The 25,508-nt window shown below is 40.6% G+C and overlaps 1 protein-coding gene across 1 annotated transcript in view; it reads left to right on the forward strand.

The window, feature by feature from the left end:
• RPGRIP1L (RPGRIP1 like) overlaps positions 1 to 25,508 on the forward strand; it is a 91,183-nt gene that overhangs the window by 38,121 nt on the left and 27,554 nt on the right. The window contains exons 9-20 of the mRNA XM_072117656.1: positions 1,255 to 1,328; positions 6,588 to 6,733; positions 9,574 to 9,680; positions 12,078 to 12,128; positions 13,842 to 14,021; positions 14,825 to 14,942; positions 16,080 to 16,532; positions 16,614 to 16,765; positions 17,762 to 18,125; positions 20,517 to 20,728; positions 22,280 to 22,360; positions 23,920 to 23,997. Of these exons, the coding sequence (XP_071973757.1) occupies positions 1,255 to 1,328; positions 6,588 to 6,733; positions 9,574 to 9,680; positions 12,078 to 12,128; positions 13,842 to 14,021; positions 14,825 to 14,942; positions 16,080 to 16,532; positions 16,614 to 16,765; positions 17,762 to 18,125; positions 20,517 to 20,728; positions 22,280 to 22,360; positions 23,920 to 23,997 (2,016 nt within the window). The remainder of the gene's footprint in view (positions 1 to 1,254; positions 1,329 to 6,587; positions 6,734 to 9,573; positions 9,681 to 12,077; positions 12,129 to 13,841; positions 14,022 to 14,824; positions 14,943 to 16,079; positions 16,533 to 16,613; positions 16,766 to 17,761; positions 18,126 to 20,516; positions 20,729 to 22,279; positions 22,361 to 23,919; positions 23,998 to 25,508) is intronic.

The raw sequence follows: 25,508 nt of genomic DNA on the forward strand, positions 1-25,508 counted from the left end.
TGTTGGCTTACCACGTGGTTTCCAAAATTCATATTTATGAACGTCAATTATTATGGTTGATTGTATATACGCCGTGCTTATGCTAATGTAAAACAATGAATTATTTACCAAAAACACATAACTGTTCTCATCCTTTTTATGTGTTGCTTGTTAGGATGTATTCAAATTGAAAGTATAGCCTTAATATAATGAATGCTATTTATGGAAGATTAGGTTTTTCTACTTTAATTTTACATGAAAATTTATTAAAGGGAGTCTCCAAGTTTTAAATTTGTCCCACAAGTAACAACTATAATATGTAGGGCACTTTATTGGCTTTCCAAAGTTACCTATTGTACTTTCCAGCAATCCTTCATTTTAATAAAAATTCAGTTTTTATCTTTATACCGATTACCATCTTGAGGAACCAGAGATGGAGCCGTGCCTGCTGGTGCACTTGTGGAGCCCACAATGTGCCTTACACAGTACAGTTTTTTTCTTGTAGCCTGATTTTGGAGCTAGTACTCTCCTGGGTCTGGTTTGACATTGAAGAAAAGGTGTAGAATTGTAATGTCTTCTCAGAGTGGCACTGTTTTCAAGGCAAAACAGCCATGTTTTTCTAATTTCAGCCTTTTATGAGCTGAGCCCTCTCACAGATTGCAGCGCCATGTTCAAACCAGACCCGACCGACCAGACCAGACCAGGGTTCAAAGGCTCTACGTGGCCTAAAGATAGTAAAAATGGCAACGACAAAAAAAAAAATAATGTTGCCTAGAACATACATAAAAATGCCCTGTGTCCCAAAGTGCCCAATTTATTAAATATTAAAAATAATAATTCCATACCATGAATGTCATAACTGAAAAGAAAGTATCCAAATATCTGAATCACTGCTTTGTCTGCATTTCTCCACCCAATAAAGTTTTAATAAAAAGTAGTCAAAAGGTAGGACATTTGTGAATTCTGTATTCTGTAAAAATGACTTCTATTAGAAGCTGGGGGAGCTATACCATGCAGTGAAGCTACCCGCCTCCTGATGGCCATTTGCACAAACCACACCACCCCCTATTACCGATGTCACTATCCTGCCGCTAGAGATTTTGCACAGTTCACAGTGTGGAGTGCTAACACCCTTCAATCCATCCAACTCTGCTGCTCAGCTGACCCATCTCTCTCCAAGCTTCGTAACAGTAACCCCAATGCTATGCTTCCTCACCTTGTGTCTCCATCTAATGGAGCCCTATATAATTCATTTGTTCCAATTTTCTTTCCTAGCTACTTGATCGAATCAATGACTTGGAGAAGGAACGGGATCTCCTAAAGCAAAACTCGGACAAACTGTTCAACAGGTAAGAAACTTGACATGCAAAACATTTTTACCTCTTGTCAAATACACCTGTACTTTAAACAAATGATTATTAAAAAAGTAAAAATGACCCCCTACCCTTCCAAAAAATTAATAATGATTATTAGAATTTCCTAAATTGGCTATTTAAAGGGAAGCTGTCAGCAGGTTTTACCACCTAAACTAGTAGCCCCCTCAGGTAAGGTATGAAAAAAATAAATACTCACCTCCCCCCCTACTAATGGTCTACGTCCATATGTGCAGGGTTCACAGGTCAAGACTGCTATGGCCTGTGAAATGGTAAATGCAGAGAAGGGAGTCACTGGCATCTGCTCTCTATCTTACACTATGTAGTAGATCCAGATTAATAGACCCACTACACTTGTATGCAACATGATGATGTTTGATGTCACGGCATTGCAATTTCAATACAGTACAAAAAATGAGAAGAAGTTTCGGATTATCATTGAAGCTTCCTTCAAGGTTCCTGGGCTTTGTGGGACTGTAAGACGCCTTGAGTCCTGTCTGGTGAACTCCGTGCTCAGGTGATGGCGAGGGTGCCCATAGAGAGGGCTCTGAGTGCCACCTCTGGCACCCGTGCCATAGGTTCACCACCACTGACCTAGGATACGCTGTCTTAAGGGACCCCACAAATTCTTTATAAAGACACTTTATGTTTCTATTTCACACCATCAGTTTTATATTGTGGGCTCTTGATATCTAAAGAGTTAACTAGTTGGTAAACTGAGTGTATTAAGATTTAGGCACCTGACTGTAAAGTAGTGCAGATCTTCTTATTAAATCATTATTCTTTATTAGGTGCCATATCTCTTTTGTGTTGTAAATCACTTTGAAAATTGCATTTTCTGCTTGAGCTGAGCCGATTCTGAATTAATTTTCTTCTTATTGGAGGTAGGTTTTCGATTAGGTAAAAGGAAGAGAAGGATTTCCAAACCCTGAGACAAGTCTTGGGTATTCCTTTTTGCTCAGCTGGGTTCTCTGCACTCTGCATTTTTTTTTATTCATTAATCCTAGTTGTCAGAGGCAAATGGTGCATTGTAAAATATGTACTTTCTGAGTCATCGCTGCGCAGACAGACATTGTAGACAGGATAAAAATACTCTTTAATTAACCTACTGCCTCAGTATACAGAATATGAGATCTGCCAGTATGCCCTGGGGAAAATACTCCGCTACTTCCCAGAGTACAAAGGCTTTGCCAGTGTTTGTTGCGTTTAAGATAGATAGATAGATAGATAGATAGATATATGTGTATGTGCATAAATATATGTATATGTGTATAGAAAAAGATATCTATATCTAGTGTAACTTATCTATTTACTTTATAAATATAGATATTTGTGTGTGTTTGTATAGAGAGGTCTCAATTTAAACATTTAAAGTTTTCCCACAAAAAGAATGGAGAGGTCTGTAATTTCTACCGTAGTTACACTTCTACTGTGAGAGACAGAAAAAATCAGCATTTTATTGCATGAAATGAGTATATGATGCAATAGAAAAACAGAAGTTTAATATTTGGTACAGAAACCTTTGTTTGCAATTACAAAGTTCCCTCTAGTTCTTGACCAAATGTGCACTCACTGCAGTTGGGATTTTAGCCCAGGAGTACATACAGATCGTCTTCAGATCTTTCAGGTTTTGGGGCTGTCACTGGCAAATCACATCAGTAGAACTAGACAGTTCTCTGCTGCCCAGATAAATCACTGTGTCGGATGCTGGATGCCTCCTATTATACCTCCTTAGGCTCCTTGTTTTTATGTCCCCTTTTAGAGGAATCGGTAAATGATGTTGGCTACAATAGAGGTGCAAATTACTCCAGCATTCTGGCATAGACAGATTGACACTTCTCCTCCATTGAGTTTTAGGTCCCTCCAAATAGTTTCAATTGGGCTCGGTTCTAGAGACTGGCTAGGCCACCCCGGGATCTTGAAATGCTTCTTACAAAGCCAATACTCCTTTTTTTTGCATTCACCTTTCGTGTCCTGTAGGGGACACATTCTTTTAAACAAGCCAAATAGATTTTTCTTTTTATAAAACTATAACAATTAATTTGCAGAATTATCTATCCACATATGCTTAACATTATTTCTGTATTACGCTTTAATGTTTCCACATGGTAGCCCTCCATGTAGACTTAATTTACATAGCTTGTGTCTAATATTTCATTAGAACTTCTGTGTCTAGAATTTCCTGTTTGTCTCTCGTTGAACTTCTGGTTTTCATGGAGACTTTTTTCTTCGTGTTAGATTTTCTTCTTTATCTGGCCATACATTTTACCAAACTGTTGACCAAACACTTGTTCAGTGGTCAAAAGTCTTAGTCAACTTCCCTGTACACATGCCAAGACATAAATAGAGAAAACTGCAGCCACATCCGCCAGGAGACATGAAACTGGCCTGGAGAAGATGGTGTGGTACCATCAGCACCTATAACCCCAAAAGGTCAGGACATAGTGATAATACATGACAACAAAGACAAAGGACAAACAATAGAGTTTTGGCAGATATGGTAACTGTTTGGTGTTTTACAGATAGAACGTGTTGTTTCTTTTTTTACTTAACCATTGGCTGAATCTAGACATCATTATCTACAGGGTCTGGCAACTGTACTACTGTGTATCCCTATATAGTTAGATATTCTGACATGTTGCCCTTATTCTGTATGTAAAAGTATTGTTTGCTTATTTCTCCACTACTTAGCCATCATTTTAGTGCTCTTTGGCCCAGCGCTAGTTGCTGGTCAGAGCTGGGTGGCGATGTAAGACCCTAGTGCATAGTTTAAGGGTCTGTGGTCATGTCAGCGACTGGAATTTAGATTCTCATGCATTATACATCTAATTTCCTACTGCAGTCCCACAGAAAGCACAGCTTGTGCCAATTTTTTTTCTTCACTCAACATAGTTGGGACTCTAAATTAAGGCCATTCCCATGCTCATCCCACAAAGTCTTTCATCTTTTCTAACCACAGGCTATGCAAGGCGCCTTTGGTTTAAGAAGCAGCATAACAGAATATGTTTTCCTAATTCCTTAAACATTAGGACAAGTGATCTCTGTGCCACTAACCTCTCCTTTCCAAGCACTATACTTTAAGGAGGCCAGCCCTCCGCCTATAGCATTGTATACGTTCTTACTTTCCTCATTTTTTTTCTCTACTTGAATGTACAACTGAGAAATTCTTCTGATGCTGTCATAGTAGTGAGGATTAATGGAGACCATATTTAGTGCACTAGTAAAAGATCAGGTGTCATCGGCAGCTGCATAACACAAATAAAAGTAATAGCTTCCATAGCTTAACATTATCACTCTCTATAAAAGCCCATTACATAGCTGTCATTACACAGTGCATACAGAGAAAACTAACTTTCTCTGACACTGACATTGGTTTGTGTTATATTTTTACGAGCATTTTTTTATTTAGCTTAGAAAGGGAATCTGTTACAAGGTTTATGCTGTCCTAGGGCTGCATTGTATGAATATTTTTACTTGCCTCACTTGTCATAAAACTACTTTGTGTATCCTCACAATACTGTGTATGTTACTCATCCCTTAATGCAGGGGTGAACCTAAACTCTCGGATGTCTGAGGTAAGCTATAGAACAGCGCCCCCTCCACTCCATCTAGTAGTTATATAACAGGCTCGTTTTTAAGCAAGTGGGCTCTCCATGAAGGGTCACCCATGTTGACATCAAGTGTGAAGAAACACTATTTTTAAGTGTCAAGTCCTGCTTTGTAGCAGGTTACACAACCCCTGATAATTGCCCCATCTTGCTGCATGTGCTGCTGCCTGAGGCAAGAGGCTCAACTCACCTCATGGCTGGTGCACCTCTGTTTGACTGATGGTAGATGTCCAGTTGACATTCTTGTTTCTTTATACAATAATCGGAACAGTTTTTAGTGCATAAAGAAGCTGCATATATGCTGCTTAAACGACTTTAATGTATGCACGATCCAACCACCCCCCACTGTACCTCCTGTTCCCGGTTTGGGAGCTAGGAGTTGGCCAGTGACCTCCGAGGGCTGGGGCATGAAGAGAGCAGATCTCTGCTCTTTCCTAGCAAAAGGTGAGGTGTGAACCTAGCCTAAGGCCTCATGCATGCGACAGTGGTTTTAGCCATGTTCTTGCTGTTGTTTCAATGGTTATCGCACAGTTCCATGTATTTCTATAGGCTCATTCATAGTAACCATGTTTTAAGCTAAATTCTCACAAATGGCACAGCGGGCACACTTCGGTGCACTGGAGAGGAGGAGGGGGTGAGCGCTTCTCGCCCCCACCCCTCTCCATAGTGATATATACGGTGCACAGCGCCGTATTACGGGGGAAATAGGATATGTCCTATCTTTCCCCCTGGGTACGGAACAGTACGGTGTCACACGTGTGCGGCACCGTATCGCTCCGCACACCCATTGCCGGCTATGGAGGCTACAGCGGTCGTGCAACAGTTGTGTGAATGCGGTCTTCAAGAGAACCCGTCAGGCAAAATAACCCCCCTAAACTAAATATATTCTCATAAACTGCCATTAGAGAGCATTGCCTCTATTCCTTCATTGTCCCTCTACATGACTGTAAACCTAAGCAATGAGGTCCTAAAGCTGTATGCAAATGACCTGTGAGATGTCCAATGAGTCAAAAGAAATTATGATTTTATAAAGATTGATGTATGAAATGATTAGATAAAAGCTGGTATGGATCCTTGTGAGCTGCTCCAACTGGTAGTGGTGACAGGACTAGTGGCAGAGACCTGTTGACAGATGTCCTTTAAACTTAAGTTAAAAATTATACAGCGGGTCATATTCCTGTTTGTGCTTCCGGCTCAGACAGTCTCTAGGTTTTTAGAGAATCTCTCTTTTTTTGTAAAAAAGTTTATTTTGTGTAATATTTTGATGATGTGGCTGAATCAGTAGAAATTCTTTTTTTTAAGTTAAGAGGCTTTTCTGTAATTTTCTATTGATGGTCTATACTATCCAACTGGTTGAGCTGTACTATTAGCCGTATGAAGGGACCGTGTGTCCTTAAGCTAAGGGTGCTGACACTTTAATAGTCTCAGTGAAAGTCCTATCTTGCCTCCATATCATACCCTACAGATAGACATCAAATACCCACAATCATCACTTAAATGTAATTTTATGTAGTTCTTACTACTTTATTTTACATAGTCCCGGTATATAAACTTGCAGTTGAGGAATAGATGTGGTTGATTTTACATTGTACTAATATGCTCCATTATGTGTCCTCTTGTACTTTAGCGCTTTTGAAGTGACCAATAGTCAAGAACAGCAGCGGAAGTTGAGGGAGCAGCAGCTAAAGCTCCAGATTGCCCAGCTCGAAGCTGCTCTTAAATCTGACCTGGCAGATAAAAATGAGATTCTTGATAGAGTGAGACGAGAGCGAGGTATGTAGAACATGACGTCAAAATAGTTACCTCTTCTCAAACAGATTTTTACATTATATATCTTAAGAGTTGGCAAACCTTTTTGCCCACTCATAGCCTAATCCCACCACATTAGCCAGCATCCCCAGCACTGCCATCCCTGCCTGGACCAGTCCCCTCTCCATCAGATTTGCAGGAGATTTGTCTTTTTACTTGTTATCCGGCAATACTGGGAAGAGATGGAAGTGGCTGAGAAGGGAATAGCAGTGCTCCGGTTGCTAAGGGTGGAGTTAAATGGAAATCGCTAATAACTGAGCCTGATGCTGTAGAGTATGAAGAGTAAGCTACAGTGGTTCTTTAACTCATATAGAAACTGTGTAACTCTGAACTAAGCCGTTTACCACTTCTATTGGAGTCATGAAAGTAGTGTAGCTCAGTTCTACGCTGTTTATAATACCGTTTCGGTATATACGACCTTTGTCAAGCTAGATCTGAAAATATAAAGCACTTGGATGTAAGGTTGGATAGACCGAAACGTTGCAGCAACAAATTGCTAATGTAATGTGTTTTCCTTATATTCAAATGTATGAAAGTAATGGTGGAGATGTATATAAAGCACTTGTATATAATTACTTGAATTTAAAGGAAAGCAAAAAGATTACGAACGTGTGCTAAGTTCCTTTTTCCATGTCATTTGGGCCAAGAACCCGACAAAAGCACTGTCCTACAAATTTGGAGTTCGGTACCCCCGATTCTCGAATACTGTCTTATACGAGTCTTGCAGGAATGCATTACACATGGATTCCACCAAATGTTCCTCTTAAAATTGTGTCTCAGGATGGAGAAACTGTGACATACTACAGACCTGTTATTGGCTACCGTTCCATTTTAGTGCTTTTTCACTGGTCATCAACGCCCTATCCCCTGTAGCCAATCCTCCAATGAGATTTTTTCCTAGATCTCACACAAGGGTAGCCTGATCCCTGTTAAATATTTCTGTAATGCCCAATTACACCTCTGTTGCTTCAGTTATTGGGGTTCCTTTACTAAGGGCCCGATTCGCGTTACCCCGACGTGTTACCCGAATATTTCCGATTTGTGCCGATCTTCCCTGTATTGCCCCAGGATTTTGGCGCAACGCCGCTGGCATGCACGCGACGGAAATTGGGGGCGTGGCCGAACGAAAACCCGACGGATTCCGAAAAACCGCCGCATTTAAAAAACAAAAAGTGTCACGGAGCTTGCACTTACCTTCACGAGGAATAGGCCGGTGTACTTGAGTGCATTTCAGCGGACTTCAGCGCAGCAGCGCCACCTGGTGGACGTCGGAGGAACTACCTTAGTGAATCCCGGCCGGACCCGAATCCACCGCAGAGAACGCGCCGCTGGATCGCGAATGGACCGGGTAAGTAAATCTGCCCCATTGTGTGCCATAACCAGGAGTGTTGCAAAACACAGAAAACACCTTACCTCTGTAAAGTCGCACCTATTCTATCTGTTCAACCACGTTCACAATAACTGATGCAAATAACTGAAGACCTAACAGAGATATGAACTGGGCCTTACTGTTAAAGGGCATGATCTGCCATAGGTATCACTAGGGTATGATCTTCCCTTTCCATCTGTTGTGTCCTTCACCCCACTTAAAACAGACTTTGAACTGCCCTGAGTTACCAGGAAGATGTACCTGCTTTATCTGGGCAGTAAAGACAAAACACTAAACATATTTTTACTTGAAGGGTGTTTTTAGGATCTTTCGAACAAAAATAGTTTTTCAAAGTTGTCATGCTTTAAAGGGAACCTGTCATCATTTTTATTAAAGACAGGTTGCAGAAGCTTATTACACCTGCAGTGCAAATATGTATTTCTGCCTTTTCTAAGCATTTGCATTAGAGTATAATTATGTGTTATAAGTTACTCTTGCACCCAGACAAAATCCTGGGGTAGTCACAGCAGCCCCTTTGGTTTGGATGCATTTAAAAAAACAACATGTGCCTTGTCTGGGCTGCTCACTCCTCAGAGCTTGACCCCCACCTTTGTGCTCCTGTACAGCTCCACCTCCTGCTCCTTCTCAGAGGTCACAGCCTGGTCAGCCTGGCATCAGTAGGTGGAGGGACAAGCTTTACAGGAGCACAAAGATGGAGGCAGCCTGCAGCTCAGAAAAGTCACATGTGGTTTTTTGAAATGCATTCAAGCCAAAGCTCAGCCCCTGGGACTACCCCAGGATTTTGTCAGGATGCAAAAGTAAGTTATAACACACAATTATATTGTAATGCAAATGCTTAGAAAAGGCACAGAGGCATTTTTGCACTGCAGGTGTTCTGGGCTTTTACAATCTGTCTTTAGTAAAAATGAGGTCCCTGGTGACAGGTTCCATTTAAACCTGTTGGTTAAAAGTGTGATAATAGAATACTACTCCCTCCCAGCTTAGCTCCTGCACAGTGACAATACTACCCCTCATCTCCCATTCAGGTAAATAGGAGTGAATGCTGAATAAAATGAATTCTCATTATTTACTATGATTGGTACATGTTAGAAACTAAAACTAAAATCAATATTATATGATTCATCTTAGAATTTAAAAGGAAAACTACAAGGAATGTTATGATGCCTTTGTGCACAATATTACAGTGTCAGACTTGCAATGGCTTTTATTTCTGGCACTTTTTCATATTACATGACATCTTCTGGGGAGATGAGAAGGCTTGACAGGTAGAGAAAGCCTTGTCAGTTTAGCAAAAGTGTGACACTCATTTTCTGAAATTAGTAAAATCTATTCATTTTAGATGAGGCATGTCATTTTAATTACATATCAATGGCGGTGTAAATATTCTAACTCATGGCCTTGTATTTTATTCAAGAACAAGCTGAGAAACTTGATGAAGAAAACAGAAAACTCCAGCTGCGTTGTCTAGAACAGAAGCATCAGCTTGACGAATTTCAGAACAGGCTGAAGTTTTTCACCAAGGTAATAATATTAAAGGGAACCTACCACCACGAATCTACCTATAAAGGTAGATCGGGTGGTAGGTGGATGTAAGGGACGTGAGGATAGCTCTTTTTAGAGCTAATCCTCACGTCCCCGCTAACTTTAGGTACACTTTATTCCCCTAATATGTAGATTTCGTTATGCGGCTACTGGGGCGTGGAGTAGCCGGCACGAGGCTACACAGCGCGGCTACTCCACGCCCCAGTAGCCACATTACTCCTCCTACCCGGTTGCTTGCGGCGCGCAGCTCCGCGTAGCTGCGCGCCCTCGTCCGACAAGCCGGCTACTGCGCATGCAACCGGGTAGGAGGAGTAATGTGGCTACTGGGGCGTGGAGTAGCCGCGCTGTGTAGCCTCGTGCCGGCTACTCCACGCCCCAGTAGCCGCATAACGAAATCTACATATTAGGGGAATAAAGTGTACCTAAAGTTAGCGGGGACGTGAGGATTAGCTCTAAAAAGAGCTATCCTCACGTCCCTTACATCCACCTACCACCCGATCTACCTTTATAGGTAGATTCGTGGTGGTAGGTTCTCTTTAAAGCAACATCCCCTCATTGGCGGATCCTGGAAGTTAAAAATCTCAATGTAAATCTCAATGTTAAATTAATACCACCTCTTAAATTATGATATCTATGACATATCTTTAGGACTGATCTTCAATATCAGATTTGTAGATTTCTGGCATCCTGCTCTTCACATCCATTGGTTACTTGGACCATGTCCTATTCAGAATCAGTTTGGCCCTCAACAACATACAAAGGTGTGCAGTGAAGGTGCTGCAGCATCAACGCTCACCAGCCTTATATTCATAATCTATCCTGAAATAATGGAATCAGTATCATAGTCTTGCATCTTGCCATGGGTGAAAAGATTGGGGCTTATTTACTAAGGATCCGCGGGTCGCAATTTCATTGTATTTTCAAAGTTTTTCGGATTTGTGCTCCTGTGACAGGTATTTAACTGGGGATTGTGTCACATGTGATCAGATTGTGGCGCTGCTGCGCCGACTTTCATGCGACAGAAATCAGGCGGTGGGTCGTCGAACGATCCGACTGATTCTGACTGAGCGCAGGATTTAAGATTCCATTTGTGTCGCAAGACAATGCACTTACATACACCAGGAAGAAGAAGGGGATCGCAAAAGGACAGGTAAGTAAATGTGGCACATTGTCTGTTATCGTGAGTTGTAAGTGAGCTACAACTCTGCATTATCCTACCTTACAGATGAAATGGCCTAGTATCCTCTCCAACAGGAGGCTGTGTTCATCTTTCACAACATAGGCACTGTAAAGCACTATTTACTGTAAAGCTATACAGATTAGCCAGTACAAAAAAATTCTCAGATGCATCTCATACAGAACACAGCATCTCCTTACAGCACATATGGGCTCTCGCAGTATAGCATATATTGGTTGTTTTTATCCCTAAGATCAGTGATGGTGAACCTTTTAGAGACCGAGTGACCAAACTACAAGCTAAATCCACTTATTTACCATGAAGTGCCAACATGGCTTTTTAAGCAGTAACTTATAGCTATCTGTTCTTCCACATCTTTCAATCATATCAGCCCCCTGAGGCCATCAATACAATTGAAAGTAGGAGGGCAAATTCATACTCTCATTGTAGCTTCTCTCCAGGGTCTCTCTGTAGAGGAATAATGGTGGGTCCAGCAGGATGACCTCCAAAGATATTGCAGCCCTGTCTACACCTTCTCACTTTTCCTGCAGTTCCAAACAGCCAATGAATTGTCGCTTTAAAATAGCATTAACAGCATCATCTCTTAAGTTGCCTGGGACAGCAGGAAGATTTGGTAGATTTGGTCATATTTGGTGAACTGGGGCAAGGGTCTGCGTGCCCACAGAAATGGCTCCGAGTGCCACTTCTGGCACCCATACCATAGGTCCGCCACCACTGCCTTAGATCAATATGCATACATAAATGTCTGTGCTATCATTAGATTTCTGTTTGTCTGCTACCATTGTGCTCAGGGACGCCACTGTGTGAGCTTTGTTTCCCAACATGCAGTAAGCAGAGATCACTTTTACAGCTTGTTTACTTTTCACTAGACTTCTGGAAATCTGTGTGACAAGTCTCCATTCATTTCATGTCTCAGGCCTGTAAGGACAACGCCTATAAAACAACATCCCCCATCAGATCTGTGAAAACAGCCCAAAGCAATTGCTGAGAATCTACTTTGACAATATGAAACAAAAAAGTCGTTGTTAAATTAAAATTTTAATATTGTGCTTGTGGCGTATGTAGATGCCTGGTAGTTTTTATTATTTAGAGGCACTCCAGTGTCATGACTTGCTTGTGGCTGAATATGTGCATCAACATTACTTCTGCTCATCTGATCATTGTGTTTCCACTTACAGGAGAGCGATGTGGACGTGACTGAGCTCAGCGAAGCCTTGATGCTTATAAAGGTAGCTCTCCCTCTTACCTGTATCTTGAAGTAGCCTACAGCATATGTAAAGACTTTTCACGCTCCCCATTCATACACTTAGAAGCCTTGCATATTTCATCATTACATCAAAAGTGGATTAACAACATGGCCCGCTTCCCAGTTTTCATCACCCACTTTATACAGTGTATTCAGTGGCATTTAATGACTTAAAACTCAATTCATTTTGGCAATTTATTACTTGGTACTATGATTTTTTTTCAGCCTCTACTTAGCAGATGGATTGTTCTCTGATTACTAGCAAATTTGTCATATGGCAATATTTGTGAATGGTACAGTGCTCCATCTATCTCAAATATGATTTAGTTCTTTATTTAGCTTGAGATAAAGGAGCTGGAGACGTAACTGTAATAAAATAGCATTTGTTTACAAAAGCCACTAAAATGTGAAACCAAAATGAGAAAACAAATTAGGTTGGTGCCACACAATACTGCTAAGCGCTGATCTAGTACATTAAAAGTCCCTGCTCTCACCTTGCCACATTTGTAATAATTCCTTTATTTATATAGCGACAATATATTCCGCAGTGCTGCACAATACTTGCCAAATTGGTCTTTGTCCCCATGTGACTCAACCTTTTCGGTATGTTTTGGAGTGTGGGAGGAAACTGGAGGACCTACACAAACACAGAGAGATCCAACAAACTGCAGATGTTGACCTGGATGGGGCTTGAACCCTGGACACCAGCACTGCAAGGCTGTAGTGCTAACCACTGAGCCAGCGTGCTGCAATTTTCTGTAATTGAGGAATAATACTATTACTGCCCATAATGACTTATTGTAGTGGATATTTTTTGCAGACTGTATATCTAATTGCAGGTGGGTGGAGACTAGCTGCTATTATGTCCCCCATAAACTGCACAGAGAGTTAATAAAGCAGTTTAAATCAGTTTTGCTAGGAATCCAGCAACTAATAAAGTGTAATAGCGTGCCTGTACGTGTCTCTCTGCTTCTCTCTCACCTGGCATGGACAACCTCCATGGACATTTAATCCAGTCCCTTATGTTTGCCAGTTCTGTTGATCTCTTTCATTTGAAGCATTTAGGTATGTCATCATTACATGGTTCCCTACAACCGAACATCCATTATATTCAGAAGATACTGCTAGTATGTCAAATGGATTTCTGTGGAGTGGCTGTTTTCATATAGAGTACTACAGAGGGAAAGACCTCCCAAAAACCACAATTTGTGACTCACAAATTCAGTATCTGTTCCCTATCTTTGTGATGTCTGTGGTATGCAGGTCCTGAGTCTCCTGCTGAGCTTTGCTCATCAGCCATGAAACTCCCAGTAATCGGCATGTGCACTTTGTCTACATAATTGGTTGTGGCTTGAAAAAAACCTTATGATGCATGTGGCTCCGACCTAATTTTGGCATTATAACAATTACAAACAGACTGGACCAATAGCTCCAGCCAAAAAAATACTCATAATAAACTCATAATTACTTGGCATTAAAAAGGGCTTTGTTAATCATCAACATCTTCGCTGCTTTGGGTATTATTAAGTGCTACATTTTCCAGATTTTCAAGCTGGTTCTCCAAGGTCCTTTAACCCCCGACATGCATGATGTCAGAAACTGACCAGGACATCATAGAGTTGGATTTGATTAAATACATTTATGACCAGAATGTAAGATTACATTAGCCCGGCTAAAACAACATTGTCTTCTACAGACGCGCAAGCAGCAAAGGAATGGAGATCTAATGTTTTTGGAAAAGGTGGAGGATGATGTCAATAAGGACCTTGAAAAATCATTAAGAAACTTGCAGGCGAACCATGCCGAAACTGTCCAGGAGTTGGAAAAGACCAGAAACATGTTGATAATGCAACATAAAATCAACAAGGATTATCAGGTGATTAAACTCTGGGCTCTGTGTCCAATGTAAGAAATGTTATCTCTGCTATAGCCATAATAAGAAAGCAACACATGGATCCTTAAACTTGATTTTCTTTACAATGAGATTTTTAAGTTTTGGTTCACCCTTAGTAAGAAAGTTCATGTAATTGGTAGGTTTGCATCAAATCTACCCAGTGTGCAAGAGGAGGGTTTGTAGGTGACTTCCAATTCAAGAAAACCACCTTTCTTGTATAAAGGGGGAATGTATGAAGTCACTTTATCCAGACTTGTGGTGTAATGTGCACCAAAAAACGCCTTACAACATATTTTTGACGGCCTTTAAACCATTTTTTCCCCCTTTCAAACTTGTTAGAAAAAGGGATCATGACCTTTGGAAAATGGTGCATAGCCCAGAAGAAAATAGTCGGCGCATTAAAAGAAAAACCAAAAAAACATTGTGGCACACAATTTAGAACAGCTATAAGCTGCACAAGTTTTGTTGAGCCCTGCACTGTCAGAGGCAGCAACGCATCAATACATTCGCCCCAAAGAGTCTTAAAGGGTTTTTTCAGAAATATAGAATCTTGGTGGCTGTGTTGGAAATAAATTGCATACATACCTCTCTTCAGCTTTCAGGATGCTCTGGTACTTCTGCTTTACAGCCAAGCACCCACTTCAGCGAATGAATGCTCTCCATGGACCAAGGGATGTGTCGTCCCATGGTCTGAAAAGCCGCTCATTGGCAGAAGCGGGTACTGCAAGCTACAGGTACTGCAGTGAAATGGAGTATTTTACATCCTATTTCTCTTTTATACATAGGTAGAAGTGGAAGCTGTGACACAGAAATTGGAGGACATGCGACGAGATTATGAAATAAAGCTGGAGCAGTATGCCAACCTTCTTGATGTTAGAGCATCACGTATACGAAAACTAGAAGGTAGAAATTAATCAAATAATCAGGTTGTAATCAGGAAATATTTCAGATCCCTTAAATAAAGTAGCGGATGTCTTTGGCTGTGTGTTCTGACTCTTCAGCCCTGACCAGCTGATTTAAAGCAGACCACAGAATGGGATTGCAGAAAATAAAGGATATATAATATATTATAGAGCCTTTATGTATACACGGTTAATTCTGATTCTCCAATGTGAAAAGTTTAAGAAGATGATACAAGAAGGGGCACAATTGTCTTTTTCATTTATTTCTGCCATTTTGTACTCCTGAAAAATAGTTTACAGATGGCTTATGACGACTTAAAGTGAACCTGTCACCAGGTTCCAATAGCCTATGCTATGCTGATTTTAAAATGTCTTTGTCAGCATTCTGAGGTTGCATTCACATGTTAAGTTTTTTAGATGCAGTTTTTGAAGCCAAAAGCAGGTGTGGAGCATAATGGGTGAGAACATATCATTGAGAGAAGCTGTTCCTCCTCTTTTTTCACTCCACTCCTGGGTTGGACATCAAAAACTGCACCTGAAAAAAAAAATGTTTGAATGCACCATGAATCATTGCAGTAGTTTATAATAGGTTTATATACATCACCTGGCTCCCTGCACTCTGTGTTTCTGTATCTCCTGTATTTCGTCATGCATACGTCCTCTACTCCACACCATCCACCTGCCTCATCATTGCACATGACATAAAGTGGGGAGGGGAGAGAGCTGCATGAGTTTGGATGAGAGAAGATTGACACAAGCGCACAGAGTCTGCATCTTCCCCCCTCTCCCCCTGACAGGGAGACAGGTAATGTGAATTGAACTAATGTAAAGTACTGAAATGATTTAGAAATCTGACAAAGGCATTTTTAAAATCAGCATAGCATAGGCTATTGGGACCTGTCAGCAGCTAGAAATGACATTCCTGATGACAGGTTCCCTTTACAGAGGTTGTCTGGGATGGCACATTCTTCTTTGTCAACAGCACAACATTAAAATTACGGTATGTTATGGGTTTTACATTTTTGTAAAAAGACATTGCTGCATAGAATTTATGTTTTGGCTTCATCTGAATCAGTATGATAGGGTTATAGATTAAAATTGATGAATCTATTCACCACTTTCTGTATCTGTTTTTCAGCCCAGTTGAAAGATATTGCATATGGCACGAAGCAGTATAAGTTCACACCAGACATAACACCAGATGATGATGTGGAAGAATTTGATGAATCCTTGCATTTGCAAAGGGGTGAAAATCTTCTCGAGATCCATATTTCCAAAGCAGTGTTTTCTCCAGCAGCTGCCAACAGCTTCGGGGACCAGGAACCTGCTACTTTCTGCACATATGCGTTTTACGACTTCGAACTCCAAACTACACCTGTTGTACGGGGTTTACAACCATCCTACGAGTTCAGTTCTCAATATCTGGTACAGGTTGATGACTTTTTCCTACAGTACCTACAAAAGAACACTGTAAGATTGGAGATTCACTTGGCAATTGGTACCGATTATAAGACAGTTGCTGTATGCCAATTGAGATTCCATGATATTCTGGAGAAAACTGGGAGAATTTATTCTAGCGCTGTGTTGGTTGGTAAGAACTGCTGACTTATGTAGTCTACATATTAAAACCATGTGAATGTGAGCTACTTTATCTTCTCCTCTTTTATTCCAGGATATGACAATGACATTAGTAATTATGGCACAGTGGAGTATTGGGTAAGGCTAAAAGTTCCCATGGAGCAAGCCATCCGTCTCTACAAAGAGCGCGCCAAGGCCCTTGGCTATATTACATCAAATCTAAAGGACCCACTTCAGAAAGATAAGGTAATGGATTCATCTTTTCCTCTCTCCCTCCCTCTTTAACTATCAAACAAATTGGTTAGGAAGATAATTGATTCTGAAATTTCCTTGAAAATTTGGAAAATTGGTAAGCTTTCTATTGTCCCAATAAATATAACATATGCAAACATAAAGCAGAGATATGGTAAATGTTGGTAGCTAATTTTGGTGGATTTACTATCTGTCTGAAAAGCAGAATATTTCGAATTCTGAAAATCCTGTGCTTACAGGATAAGCCAATCCTGGAAGTCTTCCGTAGTTCCCTGTTCTGTAGATAGTTTTGTCTCGGCAATGAAACCCCCCGCTCTCTTGTACTCATAACATAAATCCTCCATCTTGTGCATAGGCGATAGAGCGTTCTTGGACCATTTTTAAACACACTGAAAACACATGTGTTTTTTTTTTTTGTTTACCATGCGTTTGGCTGGTTTGAATCTGTTTTTCTTCATTTCTGGAAGTGTAACCAGTTGTGAAACGGATTAAAATCAAACACATGGTAAACATACAAAAACCCATGCGTTTTCAGTGCGTTTAAAAGCGATCCAGGAACTGTCCAAGAATGCACCGTGTGACAGCACCCTAAAAGTAAAATACGGGAAACCACTTATCTCATTTTTGTCTTACTGAAGATGCGTCTCCAGCTGTAGCCAGTTATCTTACACTCTTGTATAGGAGGCGTTGTAGCTGAGTTCCTGGGACACAAAAATACACATTAATTTTAATTGTAATATGCAATAAACTAGGATCTAAGGAAAGTGGAAGAGGCAGGAATGAGCTGTTGATTTTTTTTTTTTTGTATATTTTTGTGTTCCTCTAAGTACTGCAAGTATTGAATCTAGAAATAATATGAAGGAACTGTATTGTTCTTGCCAAAGTAGAACTATAGAACTTTTATTCACTGATGAGTTTTGGTTTCCTATGTGTCTTGTTTTTCCTCTTTAATACATGCACATAACTTGGAAAATATTCTTGTTTCTTTAGGAATTGGCTGTGAGAAGAGCTGAGCACTTGGGCCTGCAAGAAGACAATCTCAATGAACTGTTTATAACCATAAATAGCTGCAGTAATTTGCAGTCTGGGACGAGTCTGCAGCAACCAAGTCCATATGTTGCCTATACGTTTTTCCACTTTAGTGACCACTACACTCCTATCATTCCAAGCAGCAATAATCCACACTTTGAAGATCGCATGTGCTTTCCAGTACCAATGACTGCTGATTTGGACCGATACCTTAAGTCTGATTCTCTTGTTCTGTATGTTTTTGATGATGAGGAAATAAGCAGTTCATACCTTGGAAAAGCTAGAGTCCCCCTTATCCCTCTTGCTCATGATAAATGCATATCAGGTACAACTTGCACTTGCTTATAGAGATGAAAAATTTAGTTTTTATTACAGAGTTTGTCTATTAGCGTTTTTTAAGTCAGATTACGTAAATCTGGAAGTTAAGTCATACCTTTTATATATGCATTCAACTACAACATATAACACTAAACCAATGTACCATGGGATTCCCATTCCCAGTCATGAGGTATCACGGTATACAGCACTACCATCAGTCAGGGTTTAGAGGCTAAAGTCCCCAAAGAGCAACTCCAGCAGTAAAATAAAGGACATACAGGGGCTTATTTACTACGGGTCATGGATCGCACTTACGTCGGACTGTTTATGGTTTTTGGGATTTGCGCCACTCTAACAGGTATTTAGCAGGGGATTGTGTTGCACGCGATCGAATTTTGCCGCAGATGCGCTGGCTTTCATGCGACAGAAATCAGGGGGCGGGCTGTCGGATGATGATTCAACTAATTTGGAGCGCAGGATTTAACTTTCAATTTGTATCGCAAGACAATGCACTTACATACACCAGGAAGAAGTAGGTGAACTCCAGGGGACCTGTGCGGGGAAGCGACACATCCAGGATATCAGGCGCACGATCTTAGTGAATTGCGCCAGAGTGCATGATCGTCGGAACAATGCACTTTGGATGAACTCCTCGGCCGGTAAGTAAAGGTGCCCCATAGTCTGAGGATGGGAGAGAAATGCCCAAATTGTCTGAGTGAATGAAGCCTGGGTGAAGCACATATCATGGCGTTTCTCTCCCATCCCTTGTCTGTATTCCTGGAGTTCTACTTTGGTCACTTGCTGCTTTTGATTACTAGGTGTATACTGTGTTCCTTGTATTATACTTTATTTTTTTTAAGGGATATCTCACAACTGGGGAAGGGAATCTAATTATTAGTTCTCTATTTTGTATTGCCTTTCATGCTTTTTTATCTATACATTATTTAAAAGGGTATTCCAGGAATCAGCATAATTCGTATACAAATGAGTCCTTAAAATATAAGCTAATATGTAATTAGTTGTTATTTAAAATTTTGCTCCCCTTAGCAGAAAATGCTGCTGGCATAGACTGTAATGAAGAATTAAAATGCTACTGGCCCTTTAGTCTGTCCGTTAATTTTCTCCGCGCGGTCCGTTGTGAAGCAGACACAGGACAGAAGATGGCCGCTGGTCACATGTCCACATCACATGTCCTGCACCTGCTTGGGCAGGTCATGTGATCACCACTATGTTTGGCTGTAGTCGGTTGGTTGCAGTGCATCCAGTATGGCCAGTGTTGTGGTGATGGCAGTTACACATCATTACTATGGTAACAGAGCAAGAAAGTCTGTTACATCATCACCGGGAGCAGAGCATAAGAGGGAGGAGGAGTTACTGAGAACTAAAGGATCATGGAACTTGTAGTTTCCAGTGGCGGCCATCTTAGTGATAACTCCACCTACTTTAGAGAGGCCATACATTTTGTAAATCATAAAGTCAAACTATTTAAGCTCCGTTTTGTGACTAATCACATTGAGTATTGTTATAGTCATTTATTTATATCATCATAGGTTTTTGTGTCAGACGTTCATATTCCCGGAATACCCCTTTAATATAAATTAAAGAGGCTCTGTCATCTCAATAAAACAATCTATCTAAATGAATTGTCTCCCTAGCCCTCCCCCAGTTATCACACTGTTGAATTTGTAGCTTTATCAGAACATACTAAAAAGCTGTGAAACACTGACATACGTAGCGATCCGATTGGCAGACCTAGCCAACCCCACCCTACTTGATGCTGCAGTCCCCACCTCCTCAGACGTTCTCACACCATCACCCTCATGAAAACGCCAGACCGCTTGAAGCTAGGTCTGTCGATCGGACCGCTATGTAGTTCAGTGTTTCACAGCTTTTCGGTATGTTCCGATGAAGCTAGAAATGTAACTATGTGATAACTGAGGAGGGCTAGAGAGATTCTTCCATTAGTATGGATTGTTTTGAGCTGACAGGTTCTCTTTAACATTTTATGACAATTTGGTGTATTGTTACTCACATCTTGTTTGGTGTATCATATTTATCTTTATATGGGGAGTCACCCAGAATAATATTATTGCCTCAATCCTCTTTTCTCTTTTTTCGGTGTATGTTTTTGTATATGTAGTAGAACTGTAAAAAAGTCTGCAGCTCCTGTAAGACCCGTGTCTTTAAGCCTGAAGAGCTTTCTGCTCTCTCTGCTGTGTTGCTCTGCTTCTCCTCTTCTGTGCTATGATTAAAAGCTGTAACAGGTGCCTGCTTCGATACTACAGTAAAGTTAATGGGCGGAGGAGTAGGATTTGCTAAGCTTTCGATCTGTACTGACATCTGCAGATATTCATGCCAGAAAGTGTAAGTACCTTTACCTCTACCTTTTCTCTTAAAGGTACATTTCAGCTTACGGACATCAAGGGAAATGAAAGAGGAACCATTCAGGTGACTTTAAAGTGGAAATCCACATACCTGCCGCCGAGGGAAACAATTCTGACAGGACCATTGGTGGATGAGCTGCCAAAAGAAATCCCGGTCCCTGTGCGACTTCTTAAAGATGAAGAAGTGCAGGCACCAAATCGAAGAACCTTGGAGCCTGTTCTTGTTGTAAGTAGTCTTTGAAAATAAATGTTAAGAAGTGACAATGATGCTAATGATTCCCTGTGTGGTGTATATTCTTGTCAGGCTTTACTAAAATGAGAGTGAGGGGTATTGAACTTATATTGCATTGATAGGTGATATATAAAGCAAATTGAAGTTTCTATCGGGTTTGTGTTATAGCTACAAGAACTCTGGTAGTCATCCAGACACTGTGCCAATGGTGATTAGTTGTCTAGATTACCATAATCTGGTTTATAGTGTTTTAGAAGGTCCACCTCCTCCCCTACGTATATATTAAACTGTCCCCACAAAACTTACTAAAGGGACAGACCATTCTTTTAAACCACTTGAGTTGTAGAGAATAAACTTTTTTTGGATGTAAATCTGTAGGATATTATTCCCTAGTCCCTCTAGCCAGATGCCTCTTTTGCCTGAATGATCTTAGTGGTAGCAATGAGTCTGACAACCCCTTTAAGAAAGCCACATATGGTTCATGAATACAGTGAATGTGGTGCTTAAACGGTTAGTGTTTACAAATGGAACTCATAAAAACTTGGTCTGAGGAGCATTTCACATGTGTCCTACACATTGTGCTGACTGTGACAACTCTCACTTCCAAAATATTTGGAAGCCAACACATTTTTATGTGGCAACTGCAGTCACACCCGGAATAGTTTTTACAGGCTGATAAAGAACATCACTTCTACTGAGAAGCCAGCTGAATTTTATTATTGTTCTTCATACACAGCCTGATACATATATTCTGGCCATATTGTGCCTAAACTAGAGGCTAACACATGCCCCATTGCTTTTTATGTGGTCCTGCCCCAGGCTGACCGTCCACAAGCAATTTATACTACAGGTCCTATTCCTGCCCTTCTATGTGCCACTGGCTGTCATTTTCTTTTGACAAAAAAAAACTAGGGATCTTGTGCCCTTGTGCGGACCACAAAGGGCACACATATGTGTGCAAAAGGGCCTGAAGCCAACAGTCAAGCTCACAAAAACAGCACATCACTAGAGAAACAGCCTGAATCTTCTACATAGCCAGAAGACAGTAGTAGGCAGCAGACCGTGGCGCCATCAATGAGCCTAGGCGGAATCACAAGTATTTACATGTATAAAAGAGTCACCCTAGAGTCACCCTAGATGTTTTCAATAGTGACAAAAGAATGATTCATGGACCAACCCTGGCAGTGTGAAATGGCTCTTAGTCAAGACTTCATGTGAACCTATCCGGTTGCCTTCCGTACTAACTCTGGAGTCACCGTAGTGACCATGTTTTTCCTTCTCTCTTCTATGTACATTGCTTCCTTATATATTGATTGTGTGCCCCACTGACTTGTGTTATACCGGAGGACCTGAGGGACACCGCTCTTTCATTTCAACTACATAGCTGACTGACCTTTCTTACTTTTTTAGACATAGCTCAGTTTTATGTTGGGTAGTTAATAGTGAATGTTTGTTGCTATGTCATTTAGTCACTATATAGGCTATTTGGATTCATATAGTTTGTTGCATGACATAGTCACATTTAGATTACTGTGTATATTGTAGGCACCAGAACCAAAGCCAAGGACACGGAAACCTGCAATAGACAAGAAAGTTTCTTTCATTGAAGCCAACGTGGAAACACTGGTAAGATCCTCTATGGTTTAACTACTATACTGGGATTTGATTTGATTAAAGGGGGTTTCCAAAATTAGAAAAAACAGAGATGCCATGTCCATGTGTCTGGCCTGTTGTCAGGACTTGACATGAATAGATCTAAGTGGCAATATCAGACACAACCTGTAGTGTTTTATTACCTATTACTCATATACCTATTACCTAATACTCTATTCTAAACACATTATAATGACAAGTATGAACACAAAAATCCAAAAAGTTCAGCTCACCTCCGGCCAAGTTCACTTCCAGCGCTTGGGAAAAAATAGCGCCATAGACTCTGGGCATGGCTGCAGACAAGGAAAGAATTCCAGGGCTTTCAGGAGAATATCGTCAGAAAACTTCTTACTTTATTCCATTCCAGATAAAAACATATTAAGACTGCATCATAGCGTACACAGATACAAATGACATGGCATCGCAGGTAACAACGAGCTACGTGTTTCGCTTACAAAAACGTAATTATGGTTTCGATTTTTTACGCAAAACGCATAGGTCGTTGTTACCTGCGATGCCATGTCATTTGTATCTGGGCACACTACAATGCAGTGTTAATATGCTTTTATCTTGAGTGGAATAAAGTAAGAAGTTTTCTGACGATATTCTCTTGAGAGCGCTGGAATTCTTTTCTTGTCTATGATGACAAGTAGTTTCATAGTTGCATTAACGCTTGTAACACTATGGGGCAGATTTATCAAGCTGTCTGAAAGACAGAATATTTCTAGTTGCCCATGGCAACCAATCACAGCTCAGCTTTCATTCTACCAGTGCTCATGAATATTTTAAAGGGGAGCTGTGATTGGTTGCCATGAATAACTGGAAATATTCTGACTTTCAGACAGCTTGATAAATCTGCCCCCATGACTTTTATGAGTAGATTATTGGTATTGCTGAAAATTTCACACTCCTCCTAGGCTAAAAATACTCCACAAAAATGGTAAGAGTAGCATTATTGTCCTTTGGGAAAAATGTGTATCTGGATACAAATGGCACACTATCTGATCGTCCCCACCACCCTTCCCAACAAGCTACACCCCCCTAAAGTGTACTTGCTTGTACAATGACATTGGGGCAGATTTATCAAGCTATCTGAAAGCCAGAATATTTCTAGTTGCCCATGGCAACAATTCACAGCTCCCCTTTAAAATATTCATGAACACTGGTAAAATGAAAGCTGAGCCGTGATTGGTTACCATGGGCAACTAGAAATATTCTGACTTTCAGACTGCTTGATAAATCTGCCCCTGGTGTGTCTGCGGCTCTTGTTCTATTCTTTAGCTATGCCTGTGAGGTTCAGATACAAGCAGCAGGTCTTCTTTTTCTGGCTTCCCATCTATAGTAAGGGTTACAGAACAGTCCTGACAGCGATACATTTTCGGGTAGGGTGATCCGATTCCATAGGTATAGCTGTGCTTTCATTTTGCTTGAAAAAATGCTGTCACTTTGTATTGTTCTATAAATTGCATGGGATGAATAGTGGATCATAGTCTTTCTTTACTAGTACATGCATTGTTTTTGTATGATTTCAGAATCCAGTGGATCATACTTTTGATGAAGACAAAACTAGGTTGAAAAAAAATCCAGTGACAGTCTTAAACATTTCTGAGGTAGGCATTATGTGTTTTCTGGTGTGAGAGTATAGGTGACCTATATTTGGGATAGTTTTTACTATAAGATTGGATGGTTGGGTTCTGATTCATGGTGATTCTGACAACAGCATTTTATATAATTATGAAGCCCCTTTATTGTTTTCACTGTCTATATACTTAGTACTGGCTGTGCAGGTTGTCCTACTCATTGCAATGGGACCCACAGCAATAACCAGCACATACATTGCCATATGTATAGCTCATAGGTAAATAATAACATGAAGAAACTGAATCCAAAATCTACTGCCTCTTCAAAGCTGTCATGAATCAGACCCCTTCCGTCTAGGTCATTGTATTATTGTGAAACCTGGAATACTGTACCAAGTCTTTTTTACCTCTAGAAATTTTTTAAAGTAATATAGAAATACATTTAAATTGGGACCCAGTATAAGACCAGTGCACCTATCCAAGTTTTTACTGGAACAGAAATGTTATGAAAAAATCTATAAATCCAAATTTGTGCGATTTAAACATCAATATGCATTGGAGCATAAAGCCATGCACATTCCAGATAATGCACAGAGCCCCCCAAATAACTATCCATATCAGCTAGTGTGGAACAGTGTTCCCTAACCAAGAAGAGAGAATGTATCACATTTTATTGGAACAGTTGTTATTTACAACAGTAAGCCAGTGTTACCATGGAAGAAGAACCAAAGGAAACTGCCTGAGGTGCTTAAAGGGAACCTGTCACCAGGAGACCCATTTTTAGCACTCCCCAGTCCCCACACAGCATAGTACATACACTGCCAAAGTGTTTTTGTATAAAAAATTGGTTTTACAGAAAAAAAGACAATACAAATGTTATATTGTACCTTTCATTAGCATCTGCTGTGTGACTAGGCAGTTACCTAATGGGAGGGTCTGGAAAGGAGCAGTTCCCCCCCACCCTTGGGAAACATGTGACCTTTTCAAATATATGAATAACTCCCAACACTCGGGATTGGCTGTAGAGCAGCAGGGGGCGTCGCTAAGCCCAGTGATGGGTGTTTTCATATATTTGAAAAGGTCACATGGAGAAGCTGTTTCCCGAGGGTGGGGAGAACTGCTCCTTTCCAGCCACTCCCAATAGGCATATGCCTAGTCACACAGCACATGCTAATGAAAGGTACAATTTAACATATCTTTTTTTCTGTAAAACCAATTTTTAATACAAAATCACTTTGGCAGTGTATGTACTATGCTCTGTGGGGACTGGGGGAGTGCTAAAAATCGGTCTCCTGGTGACTGGTTCCCTTTAACGTCCCACAAGTTCTCATGATCACAGGCAAAGTAAATAGATGACTCTTTTTATTATAGCATTTAAAGGAATCCTTTACCCATCTGAACTAATTGTAAGGTTCTGTAGTGCTATGCCCACACACACTGCTCTAGTTTTTCCAAACCTTCATTTTATAATATGTAAATGAGTCTTAAGTGCTTTGTTGGGAGTTAACTTAACACCTCAGGGCTCCAGCTCCTAATCTTGC

Source organism: Engystomops pustulosus, chromosome 7, assembly GCF_040894005.1.
Source record: "Engystomops pustulosus chromosome 7, aEngPut4.maternal, whole genome shotgun sequence".
In the NCBI taxonomy this organism is placed as follows: Eukaryota; Metazoa; Chordata; class Amphibia; order Anura; family Leptodactylidae; genus Engystomops; species Engystomops pustulosus.